General features: G+C 41.9%; 1 protein-coding gene across 17 annotated transcripts in view; it reads left to right on the top strand.

Moving 5' to 3' along the window:
* LOC148105978 (protein NLRC3-like) overlaps positions 1 to 13,595 on the top strand; it is a 663,817-nt gene that overhangs the window by 409,397 nt on the left and 240,825 nt on the right. For 2 of the 17 annotated variants that reach the window (XM_087837915.1, XM_087837924.1), the window contains 2 exons: positions 5,467 to 5,513; positions 5,662 to 7,370. The exons of 10 other annotated variants lie outside the window; for them this stretch is intronic. In XM_087837915.1, coding sequence (XP_087694041.1) covers positions 5,467 to 5,513; positions 5,662 to 6,200 — 586 coding nt within the window. In that variant the 3' untranslated portion in view covers positions 6,201 to 7,370. Of the gene's footprint in view, positions 1 to 5,466; positions 5,514 to 5,661; positions 7,371 to 13,595 lie in introns of those variants that run through there. 5 more of the 17 variants (XM_087837923.1, XM_087837936.1, XM_087837939.1 and 2 more) reach the window with 4 other exon arrangements.

Raw genomic sequence — 13,595 nt, 5'->3', positions numbered from 1 at the left:
TTAGCATTAACTCCTGACGTCGTTGTAATGCAGGGGAAAAGAGTTACCATTACCGGATAATGCTAATTCACATCAAATTAGCATTAGTTAATAAGGGTAGACTTCGTATCATTAGCTGCTGTCATTCTTACAAAGCAAACAGTATGAGCAGTACTAGCTGCTCACATTGTTAAAGGGGAAGAGAAAACAATATTAGCATTAGCTGGTAATAATTATTCACCCCTAATTAGAATTAGCCACTAATGGCGTATTGTTAAAAAGTAAGAAAAAACATTGTTAGCATAAGCAGATAATGGTAATTCACCTCAAATTAGTATTAGCTAATAATGGCAACCTACTTAGCATTAGCTGGTCACATTGTTATAAAGCAAGAAAATATGGTATTAGCATTAGCTGCCAATAGAGATTGAAAGACCACGTGACTTTCGCGCATTGCATGCCGGTAACTCGTGGCAAAACAATCCAAGTACCGCATCAAATGCAAGCATTTGCAGCACCGCAAAACGTTCATTCTCCGGTTCCAATACCTTCTTGCTTTTTCTTTGCCCTCCAAAAAAGTTATGTACAAAACGAAGGAGAACAATGTCGGTCCGTACAAAGACAGACTTGATGAAAAGGCAAAGAAAAGATACGAGGAAAAAATCAAAGGAGTGAAAGGGTTAGACCCTTACGAGCACACAGAGTGGACAAAATACGTTAGCGTGCTGCCCAACTTTCACCACGCTCATATTTATAATTATACGGTTATTGGAGTGAGTGCATACACTCATGAAGTTTAGTAACTTCAGGTCACTGCAACAAGCCCAGAAACAGTTTGCAGACGGATGGGTACAGGACCATGAAATGCACCGTGTAGAACGAAAGACCATCGTACGTTTCATAAGTTTACCAGTCTCACAAATCGTCTTCATAAATACACATTCGTTAACCGTTTATTAATAGGACCTTTGAGCTCAATGGTAATTAATTAGTAGTGGAAATAATTTCTGGTTCGCATTACAGAAATGTAGCAGTGACAATAATACTGTATGCTGTAATCGTACTGGGCAATTAGTGATAGCATAGCGCCACAATTTCTGTTCAGCGCCAGACTTGCTTGTAACCTATATCACCAATTATGTTATGGAAAATGACGTATTAACTACTACAAAACTCTGACCTTTGTGGAGATGCTTGGAGCAGACTAACCTGTGAGCTGGAGTGTTCTGGGACGTTATATTTGGTCTTTGAATGGCTGCAATCCAGGCCATCTGTCGCCTCTTTTTACTTCAGAAACATGGCTCGAACAATTTCTCTTCAACGACGTAATCCGATAAAAAAAACGATCTCTTTACCCGTCGGCTTCCCGTGGCTGTCATGCGTCCGGCTATTGCAGTTAATGATACAACAGCTTCTTGACAGTTTTTTGTGTTTCTTTTTATCGCTGTGTAACTTATTTCAATTGAAAGCCTGCGTGCGCTAGTACCTCTTGCCACGAGTTCCCAGAATTCTTTGCGGTTTTACCCTTGAATGACGTCACATTTTCAATCTCTATTCCTATTCACTTAAAATTAGCATTACCTGCTAATGGCAGTCTACTTAGCATTAACTCCTCACTAATGCAATGCTAATTCACATCAAATTATCTTTAGCTTTAGCATTAGCTTTTAGCATCAGCCTACCTAGCACTAGCTGCTCACATTGTTAAAGGGGAAGACAAAACGATATTAGCATTAGCTGGTAATAATTATTCACCCCTAATTAGAATTAGCTGCTAATGGCAGCATACTTAGCATTAACTCCTCACATTGTTATAATGCAAATGATGCTAACTTGCATTAAATTAGACTGCTGTTATTAGCTATTGATATTTAGCAGTAGCTGCTCACATTGTTATAAAGCAAAGGAAAACGATATGAGCATTACGTTCTAATGCGTATTTGCCTGAAATTAGACGTAGGTGCTAATGGCGGCCTACTTAGCATTAGCAGCTCAGATGTTGTAATGCTAGGAAAAAGAGTGTTAGCATTAGCTGTTCACATTGTTATAAAGTTAAGGGAAATAGTGTTAGCATTAGCTACTCACATTGTTAAAAAGTAAATGTTAGCATTAGTGCATAATGCTAATTCACATCAAATTAGCATTAGTTAATAACAGCAGCCTATTTAGCATTAGCAGATAATGCTGACCTTGGCCCACTGGAAAAGTTAAGAACTAAAGATTTAGGAGTGTTTCTCGATAGCTCTTTCTCATTTGAGAAACAAATGAATTCTGTTATTAAAACCAGCTGTAAGCTTTATATTGTTGATTGTCATTTATGCTTAGAAATATTTACTCATATATGCTTAGAGTTGTATAATTGATTGCATAATGATAGAGGTTTGATCCTTAGTAGTCTGTAAAGACTCTGTGTGCCTTCCAGAGTGCTCTGGCATGCACACACCACTTGGGGCCATGAGAGAGGTCGTACCCTCTCTTACTGATTTATGGTGTAGGACAGGGGTCTCAAACTCAATTTAGCTGGGGGCCGCTGCAGGCAGAGTCTGGGTGAGGCTGGGCCGCATTAGGTTTTCCACAAGAAAGGCATGGTTAAAAAATTCCAATCTTCTCAAATCTCTTTATTTTTATTTTTAACACAAAATATGAAAAATAAATAAACAAATTAAGAATTAATAAGAAAATAAATCAATCTGTAATACATAAATAAAATAATAAGATATTTTTAGTCAGTGAACTTATGTGTTTTTTTCAGTCTTCTATATCTGCTGTATTTAGATTGAAATGTCTGTATTAACAGTTCTATAACCTTCTTCTGAACATGAATGGAACACTGTAGAAAATGAACTGTTCTTCTGAACATGGCTTCTCTTGCCTACTCCTTGCTGCTAGAGACCTGGCAGCGTTTCCTCTCGCATAGCCGAGCCCGATTTGGCCTGAGGGAGGAAGCAGTTGCGACCCTCAGTATGTCTTGAAGATGAACATCCGTAAGTCTGGACCTGTACTTGGACTTATTGAAGTTCAAAGTGGAGAAGAGCTTTTCGCACAAGTATGTGCTACCAAAAAGGCACATGGTCCGCTTGAATATTGGGGAAAGCCGAGGGAAACTAGGGCTCAATTCTCTCAAAAATTGTCCAAGCTTGTCTGCTTTTCCACTCACCTCCCTGAACTTTGCTTTGAGTTCAGAGTTGCACTGCAGCTCAATGAGCTCCATTTGAAGCACAGAAGGGGCATCTTGCACCTCAAAGGAGAAGGGGTCCACAAAAATTTGAAAGGTGGCTCTGTGTGTCTTGAAGTCAGCAAATCTGTGATCAAATTCCTCCTGTAGCCTCAAAATGACATCAACATACTTGTCAGCACTGAATGGTGTGCCTGCATCCATGAGTGCCTTGCATGCTGGGAAATGGCAAAGGTTTGTCTGAGAGAGCTGAGCTTTCCAGAGCGCAAGTTTTGTGGAGAATGCTCTCACGTTGTCATAGGCAGCACTGACAAGTTGCCCCTGGCCTTGTAACGTCTTGTTCAGTACATTAAGCTCATGTGTTATATCAACAAGAAAAGCTAAGTCCATGAGCCATTTGGGATCAGTTAGCAGAGGAACACTAACTCCATCCTTCTCCATGAAGGCTTCACTTCTGCTCTCAACTCAAAAAATCTCTTTAATACATTTCCCCTGCTGAGCCAACGTACCTCAGTGAAGTCGAGCACATCCCCATATTCTGACTCCATTTCCTCTAAAAAAGCACAGAACCTTCGGTGCTTTAAGCCCCTGGATCTGATTTGGTTGATGCATTTCACAACAATAGACATCACATTGTCAAACTTCAGGCATCTGCTGCAAAGGACCCGCTGATGGATAATGCAGTGCAGAGCAATGGCCTCCTCCACGCCTTCCTCTTCCAGTTTTTTTTGAACAAGTGCCACCAGTCCATTTTTCCTCCCTGTCATTGATGGTGCTCCATCTGTTGTTATTCCAACAAACCTCTTCCATGGCAAACCAACATTCTCAATGGCATCACACAGCTTGTAAATATCTGCTGAGCGGTGGTCTGGCCATGCATTGGAATTACTGTGAGCAGCTCCTCCATCACTTCAAAACTGTCATCAACACCACGGACATACATTGGGAGCTGGGCGGTGTCGGTGATGTCTGTGGTCTCATCAAGAGCGACTGAGTATACACTGAAACATTTGGCTTTCTCACACAGTTGGTCATAAATGTCACTTGATAGGTCAGAAATGCGAATGTTGCTAAACTGACCTTTCTTTCCCGGACAGACTATATTTGCAGCCTGCAATATGCACTTTTAGACAAATTCACCTTCTGTGAATGGCTTCCCTGCTTTAGCAATCATCTCACTAACCACGTGGCTTTGACTGCTGCATTATTCTCTTTGGTTGCTTTCTTGAAGAAATCTTGCTGCCTCAGTAGATCTGTTTTAAGACTGGCAACCCGGTTCACTCTCTCATCTTCTGGTATGTTGCATCCACCTCAGCATGTCTAGTTGTGTAATGACGTTTCAAATTGTATTCCTTGTGCACCGCAACTTTCTCTGTGCAAATAAGACAGGTCGGGGTGCTCCTGTGCTCAACAAAGAAATATTGCATTTCCCACTTTTCCTGAAATTGTCGGTGCTCATCACCAACCTTTCTCTTCACCGCAGGCTTTGAAAAAGACATGTTTGGGGCTATGTAACATTTATAATTCTACTTGGTGTCACTGTCGCATTGAAGTTTCAATCAAGCGTTTAGCCGACGGACGGGGAACGTCTCAACGCGTAGAGAACGTTTTTTCTGCTTCTTTTTCTTGCAACCGTAGCACGGCGATCGGCAGATAAAAAGCTGGTAGCAGTCTCCTTTGTTTTTACGCTCGATGTCGACGAGAGCAACTCTTAGCTTTCTGGTGTATTTCTGGTGTGTTTCTGGTGGGTCTGTGCTAGACGACCCATCACCAGCTTTTTCCAGCTTTTTCCACTGGTTACCAGTACGTGGTAGAATCCACTTCCAGATCTTGTTGTTTGTCTTTAAATCTCTGAATGGATTGGCTCCATCTTATCTCTCTTTAACAAAATAATCCAAGTCGAGCCCTCAGGTCTGCAGATAAGTAGCTTCTGACCAGAACTAGACGTAAAAACAGAGGTGAGCTTTATCGATCGCTGCAGCCAAACTCTGGAACAGTCGCCCTTCACATCAGGTCGTCACCAACACTCGACATTTTTAAAACCCGGTTGGAAACACATTTGTACTCTGTAGCTTTCAATTCTGACGAGTCTTTATAGTAATTACTGTGTATGTTTCCTATTTTCTCTCTACTCTGTGCAGCACTTTGGCTCAACCTGTTTTTAAATGTGCTGATAAATAAATGTAGATTTCTTTGAATAAAACAGTGGAGCCGAGCTTTGAGCTCAGTGTGTAACAGTGTGTGTATGAGAGCCATGTAATGTCCATGTGTGCATGCTGACTGTGCTGCTCTGACCCCCCTCCTCCTTTCAGGGTGGAGCCTGCTGGAGTCCGATGGTTGAGACCAGGTCTGAGGAAGTGTAAGTGTGTTTTTAATGGGATTCATGAAAACAAAGCAGCACACATTCAACCATCTTCATCATGTCAGGAGTCATCATCAAAGTGTCAATCAATGAACAGATGATGGATCAATAACTGCAGCTGGATTGTGTTTGTTCTCTCCATCAGATTCCTGTCAACTCACAATCGACACAAACACAGTGAACACAAAGCTCCAACTGTCTGACAACAACAGGAAGGTGACACGTGTGGAGGAGGTTCAGTCATATCCTGATCATCCAGACAGATTTGATTACTGGGAACAGCTGCTGTGTAGAAATGGTCTGACTGGTCGCTGTTACTGGGAGGTCGAGTGGACAGGAAGAGTTTATATATCAGTGAGTTACAGAAGCATCAGAAGGAAAGGAGACAGTTATGACTGTGTGTTTGGATGGAATGATCAGTCCTGGAGTCTGTACTGCTCTGATGATGGTCCTCGTTCTGTCTGGAACAATAACAGAGGAACATCCATCTCCTCCTCCTCCTCCTCCTCCTCTGTCTCTAACAGAGCAGCAGTGTATGTGGACTGTCCTGCTGGCACTCTGTCCTTCTACAGAGTCTCCTCTGACACTCTGATCCACCTCCACACCTTCAACACCACATTCACTCAAACTCTTTATCCTGGGTTTAGGTTCTGGTTTCCTGGTTCCTCAGTGTCCCTGTGCTGAGTGGGGTGTAAAGAGTGTCTCCTGTTACAGAAACACTCTGACTGTTGAACAGATAGTTCAGTCTGTACATGTCTGTCTCTTTCACTCACAAACACGTTTTCAGATTCATGGATTCAATCAGTTGATGTTTGAAACTCTTCTAAATGATTCCTTGTAAACTTCTTCCTCTTCAGTCACAAACAAACAGGAAGTGATGTCACATGTGTTCCTGTCCACACAGCAGAATGAGTCTATTGCTGACAGTGATGTACAAACAGAGTGAGCATTTCTGAGGCCCAAAATAAACTGAGTAGTTCACTGAATGAACAATGGACTGTGAGCTCAGTTCCTTCATCATTAGTATGGATTATATATGTATATGTATTATATTAGTATCATATATATCAGGTGCTGCTGCTGCTGGTTTCAGTCATTGTGCAAATGTGCTGTTTGTAAGGTTGTAAAGCTGCAGTCAGCTGAGACTGAAGAAGTCACCTGATCAGTGAGCAAACGTTTCTGAAAACGTCCAGATGAACAGAATCAACCTTTTGGGATCAGCCAGCAATGCAGCATCATTGTTGTTCAGGTTCAGAGGTTTGCAGGAATGAACTGATGACCAGAAACAGCTGCAAAGTCCAATAAAATACCAGCTGGAGTTCAGCTGCATTTGAAGAAGTCAAAGAAAAGTAAGGATGGCAAAGGGCGATGTTTTCTTCCAAAGAACTGAAAACATGGTCGACGCCTCATTAGAAGAATAATCTGGACATTTGTGAGGAACTCTAACCAAGAAAGCAACACAAGAAAGCAACGTCAAACAGATCCAACAGACAGTTTCCATGACTGGAAGTGTTGAGTGTAAAAATGCTACATTGCATTATTGCATCCTCTCACCACAGGAGGTGCTGTTGGCACCACTGATTGCTGATCAGCTGTTCTCTGATGATCTGATTGATACTGTGAATAACGGGACTCACTGAACTCTGTGACACAGTGAAGATTACAGAGTTTAACTTCAACATCTGACTGACGTCACACAGACAGAAGGATGAACCAGTGAGGCACAGAACACAGTTACTGGAGATACTGGATCAGCTCCATGTGAACCTCTGATGGAGAAGCTGCTGAGCCAGAGAAACATCAGGACATGACAGGCAGCTGCACTTATCTAACAACATGTAGCAGAGCTGATCTATGTTAGAGGATCTATCACAGCAGCTGAAGCCAAAGTCCAACACTGGATAGCAGCTGAGCCTGTGCTGAGTGTAGTGTTACAGGAAAAGGGCAGAAACACTGACACTGGTAGCTCACAGTGATGCTGACTGGGGCACAGAGCTGAATGATGCAGCATCAGGACACTGTTTCAGTCTGACTGACAGAGAAACCTGTAGCTGTATCTACATGTGAGGCAGAGGCTACACAAGCAGCTTTCTATGTTTCACAGTGACTGAGATCTTCAGTGGGGGTGGACATGCTCCTGTACAGACCTCTGAGGAGAACCAAGGTGCAGTCAAAGAGTCCAGTCTGTCCTCACAGATGTGAACATGTGGTTTCATCAGGTCTGCTGTCAGCTAGCAGGCTCACATCAGAATCACTGTTCCTGAAAAACACAGTCTGTGTGACATCATCAGTCAGCTGATCGTCCCAGATCTGAATGGTTTCTGTCTCTACTGAGGAAGTCAGAGAATATCACTGAGGTGTGGATCAGGTCTGAGTGAGCTGTGGAGGGACAGCTTTAAACAGTCCACAGGTCTCACGTCCTGCTCAGTCTGGTAGCAGATACCTCGTATTGTTCCAGATGTGCTGACATCACCAGCAGCAGCAGCACAGCTGTGTGATACGATGAATCTCAGTTATTGATCCAACACACAGTAAATACAAAGATCAGGATTTCTGAGAGGAATCATTATGAGTCTGAACACATGATCACTGAATGTTAGTCTCCACAATAATAAGCTAACACAAGCAAACACAGCTTTCAGCTCTTATTTTGAAACTGGCTTATTTAGAGAGCTGTGATGTGAGCGTGCCTGGCTCTGAGGCACTTGGGTCAGCCTCTGTTGTTTAGAAGTGTTACAGACTGTGAATGACACAGACCTGTCAGTTTTCATGTTTGTCTGTAACACAGCTCAGGGGCTCCATGCTGAACGCATCCATCCAGTGTTATTGATCCAGTACTAATACCAGCATTGGGATCAATACTACAATACACAATCACATGTGTCCACGTGATGCAGTTTGAAGAGCAATAAGATGTCTCTGTATGAGGAGGCGGGGTCACAGGAGGTTCACAGAAACTCTGCAGCAGCATCATCAGCTCACATGGAAACTTTGATGATTCACTTCTGTGGTGTTTTTACAGAAACACGTCACAAAATTAGCTCCACCTGTTTTGTGTGTGAGCTTTGAGTTTCTTGTCTTCATTCTGGATTCTTGTGTTGCTGTTTTTACACACAGCAGATATTTCCTGGTTGCTTCCTTGATGATGTGGGGATTAGGGAAACTATTTTACTGCTATTGTTAATAATCATCATCATTACCATTGCAGTACTAACATTAATAACATAATCTACAGCATTGATATTGCATTCAGATGTTTAAACATATTGGTACCCAATTAGCCTTTATTACAGGTGCAGTTATAACCACGTTAAACTGTTGAGTTAAATCAATAATCTTAAATGCTTTTGAATGCTTGTTATAGTCTTAAATGTGTATGTGCTGATTCTGAAAGGCCTAACTCTGAGTACACTCTGTGCCAAAGTAGACAGGAAGTGCAGGCTTTTGCAGAGCGTGCTTGTGAAAGGTACTTTGAGGAGCTGTTGGGAGGATGCTATTTGAATAACCAGGTTATTCATTGTTATCTTTTAGTCATTTATATCTTTTTATTAAGATTTGAAGTAGGGACACTCATTTGATTAAAACATTTATTCAACATATTACAGATATAGTTTCAGTTAGGTTATTATGCACATGAGAATTGGCCTCTCATCTCATAAGACAAAGTTCGTGTGAGGTCGAGCCACACACACACACACACACACACACACAGTAGATAGACTCATTTATAGGTGAGAGGTTAGTCATGTTTGCTTGCAACTGCAAAATTGTCTCTGCAAAAAGAGGAACAGTTTCTTGCAGGGTGTGGGTCTGGTGTTCCAGACGAGAAGTGAAAGTCAGAAGGCTGACAGGAAGCATCTGCTGTGGAGACGGAGACAATGTTATTTTAAACTGTGTTAAAAGTCTTTGTGGTTTTGAAACCTATGTATGACCTGTATCTGATTGACGTTGAAGGGGCGTATTAAATTTAAGCCCTGATGGTATATAAAGCATCTGCTTATGCTCTGTAAGTTGGGGATCGGCGCTGTCTGCGTACGGCGGTGGTCCCCCCACGCGTGCATTAAATCATCGTTTGACTCCACTTGGCCGGATCAGTGTTGTTATTTTGAAAGTTGATTACCTCCTCTAACCCTCCTCAATATTGAACCCAACAATGACCACATGAAGCTTTCTGAAGCTTGGATTGAAAACGCTTCATTACTCAAAGCTTTCCAACACAGGCCTCTGTGCTGCCATCTGGTGGACAAACATATGAAGTGCAGCGTGAAGCTACAAATTAAACTGCTTCAGCTACGTTTATATATAACATACTATAACCTATATAACTATATGTATAGTGTATTATGTAGGTTTTAGAGCTGGGGGTAGAATTGCTGATGGCCTGGTTGTTATTTATGTTCCCCATGGTTCACCAGCTCTCACACAACATCAGCACCAATGATCCACGTCCTTATAAACCTCTGAATCAGGTCCTGAAGCTGTGACGTCCTGAGTGAAGACCTCACTGATCACATGACTCTGGTCACCTGGACTCAGTGTTTCTGAAGCAGTGTGCTGGGTTTTTAAAAATACGTGGCTGCTGCCTGATGTTGGGCCCACAGAGGAAGACGACTCACTCGCTCTTCTTCACTTCCTCCTTAAACATGTGGAAGGAGAGCAAAGTGCTGCCAGACTCTTATTTCTGACAGGAACAGAAGAAACCACAGCAAACTGTTCCAGTTCTTCATCTTCATCACAATCTGTTTATTTCTGATGGTGTCTTCAGTCTGAGAGTTTGAAGTTTCCATGTCTGTGTGATGTGTGGTGTGAAGGCTGCTGGTTAAACTGGGACTCACTGTTTAAAGCACTGAGTGCTCATAGAGAGATGCTCCATGAGTCCCAGTACAGACTACAAACATGGTGGAAACTTAGCTTTGATATCCACACACTCTGCACGTCTGTGAGTAACTGTGATGAAGATGTGCAGAGATCTGTGTACAAACAGGAGAAAGACTGTAAAGACTCTGTGCTTCTAACAGCCTCTGTTAACATATGTGAGGCTGTTTGTTGTTGTTGCCATGGAGCTTTTCACTGTTTGGGTCAGCAGGTCATGTGATCAGGTTTGTTCTGTGAAAGCTGGACGATGGTTCAGTGTCAGGGTTTGTTTGCATTCATCAATAAATATCTCAATAAATCAAAGACTCCATGTTTGTTCTTTCATCATGTGACCTCTGCTCATCCATCTCTGTGTGTATCAGGATACATTTAGTTCATAATACACAGAAAAATCAGAGTTATTACCTGTAATAAATGTGAAAGTAAAGATTCCTGCAGTGATAACCAGGCAGGACTGAAACACATCCAAGCTGTCACCACGGTAACAGCACCGTTCATCCACAGGTGAGGGGAGGAGCAAAAAGAGGGACTTTCACCATTTTATACTAAAAACACTCAACTAATGTTTCTAATATGAAACAAATAAGCCCACATTAATGTGAGCATTTATTCAATAATAATCATCATGATTTCCTCCTGATCTCATTTCCATAGCAGAGAAAACTGTGGTGGATCTTTAGGTGGAGGGTGTGGTCTATGGCTCAGGTGTAGAGTGAGGGTGGGGTGCACCACAGCAGCATGCTGGGACTGCTGAGGGTGGAGGAGGGAGTGATGATGACATCAGAGCTGCAGCAAAGCAGTCAGCAGCACAGAGACCAGTGAATACACAGTCTGTTCATCTTTGCATAGATACAATATATAGCACAATATTGAATGACAGAGACACGCTGTGTGAGTTTCCACAGATACACTGACGTCAGTATCCAGAGTCCTCCTGCTGCTCCCCCCTCAGAGCCCCGTGATCAGCACCAACACATTCAGTTAGATGACAGAGTCCAGCTGCAGCTAGAATCAGCTCCCCTCTGTGAACAACAGCACAGCGTCAGTGTTTCACACTCAGTGAAAGGAGGAAACAGCAGAAGAACACCATGTGTGCTACGTTTCCCAGGACACACTACAAACTGCACAAATACAGAGCAGCACGTGGAAGGACCTGGAGCTGCATTTAAAGAGAAAAGACAGCGTGATGTCCTGTATGGACAGGTGGAAGGAACCAAGTCCTCAGCTGAAACACTCGTGTTTGTCCACAGACAGGAAACACAGCAGGAAACTTTCTCACAGAAGTGCAGCTCATGGATAACACACTTCCTGTCAGTCAGAATGAGGCTGGAGCCAAACACAGAAAGGTGTTTTTGTCCAGATGAGCCCAGAGAAGAAACACGAGTGTTCACAGACATCAGAAGCTCAGAGAGGTGAAACATGAGGTTGGAGTCCTCGTCAGCATTCAGAAGAGCTGCTGTGAAACCCTGAGTACTCATGACAGACTCTGATGAAAACAGCTCCATGATCTGATCTTAATGATGTTGTTTTTGTTTCTGTCTTTCAGAACTGGATTGGAAACTATCAAAGGTCTAAAAACAGCCTCAACCCTCCCAAAGAGCAAACTTTACACACGTCATCTTTCAGCTACAATCTTTGTTGCAGGGATCTTCTGCCAAACAAGGCTGAGAGAAGATTTCTTACAGCTGTCATGTTGATGCTGTTTCAATCTTTGGGCAAACACACTCATATATTAGGGCTGATATCAGGGCTGCACAAGTTCTTTGTGTTTGTGATCATGAATAATAGAAGTGTGCCTGTTGAAGATCATGTTTGCTACATTATTATATGTCCTGTTATTGTTCTGTATTATATTCAGCTTTCAGCATCCTTTCCCAGCCCCCTGTTACACCATCCATACAAAGCCAATCTGACTGTGAGCCAATGTGTTTGATAGTTTGTGTTGGATCAATAGATTTGACAGACTTGGTTCATCCAGAGGGAAACAGTCCAAATTCAGATCTAATGAAATGATGGAGGCTGTTTCCTACCACGGTGCTAATGTGTGACTAACAAGGCTCATGGTCTCCAGCAGACAAGCGCCTGGAATGAGGTGAGCTGAGTGTTGCTTTGGTGGGTCTGTGCCCACGTCATGCCATCAGGATTCATATTGGCAATAGTTCATATCTCTGTTCTTTAGCCTTCATCACAAAGCTGTGAAGGAAAAACAATCCAAACATCTAACAGGATTTGATGGATGCAAAGTCCACTGAGCTCTTTGTCATTTAGAAACTTGTCCAACCAACAAGAGCACAGATGAAAAACACAGTGACAGTTAAAGGATTTTGCCATAAATGAGCATAGATTACTTTCATATAGATTTTCAATGCAGGCTTTTGGTGAGCCGCTGGGTTCTGTTTAATAATCATCTCAGCATTTTACAATAGAATAGCTCTTTATTAGCTCTTCATTGATTGTTATTGGACATGAAACAAGGAAGCTGTGTTTCTCATTGGATGTTAGTTTCATGTTCATCAGGATCATTTTCTAAAGAGCTGATATTTAGACCATTTACTGCACTGGCTGCACAATGACTAAAATATCCATTACAAAAAAATTAAAACTTTTTGTTTTTAATTAAAATTCGAGTTGGATTCACTAATTTTCCAATTAATCTTTATAATTAATGACTAAATAGTAAAAGAAAATCAAATTAATTTAACATCTTTTCTGAGTAAAATGAATCAATTTCACAAAGACAACATTCAAACAGTAATTGTTTTTATTGTGGAATATAAAACATATACAAAATTTATAATATAACATTTTTCTGATTAATTCAGATTGTATGCACTGAAATTCTTCACTAGTGCTCGCCCCAAAATAATAGGAAGAATAGGCCATAATTGAAAATACAGTTTCAGCCAACTTCTCGAGAATGTCAGTCTTTACTTTGGAGATGGGCAGAAGATTTCCACTCTTTTTATACTCCTCGGTGGCTCTTTCCAGGTACATTTCAGTTTCATATGCAGACTGTGGGGAACAGCTTCGGCTCACAACGTTCTGTGAACTTCTGCCTTTTGAGAATAATGGTGTCCTGAGAAGATGTGGTTGCAGCAGAGTCTGCATTGGACACAACTGGATTGGATGATGAGTCACAGTCAGTTGACAGTTGATCAGAGGGGCTGCCGAAAATTTGAATTAATACTAAAATTTTTAAAGGTG

The sequence above is a fragment of the Neolamprologus brichardi genome, chromosome 3 (genome assembly GCF_056152115.1).
Source record: "Neolamprologus brichardi isolate AB-2024 chromosome 3, ASM5615211v1, whole genome shotgun sequence".
Classification (NCBI taxonomy): Eukaryota; Metazoa; Chordata; class Actinopteri; order Cichliformes; family Cichlidae; genus Neolamprologus; species Neolamprologus brichardi.
The sequence above is the reverse complement of the archived record's forward strand: the minus strand, read 5'-3'. Positions and strand labels throughout refer to the sequence as shown.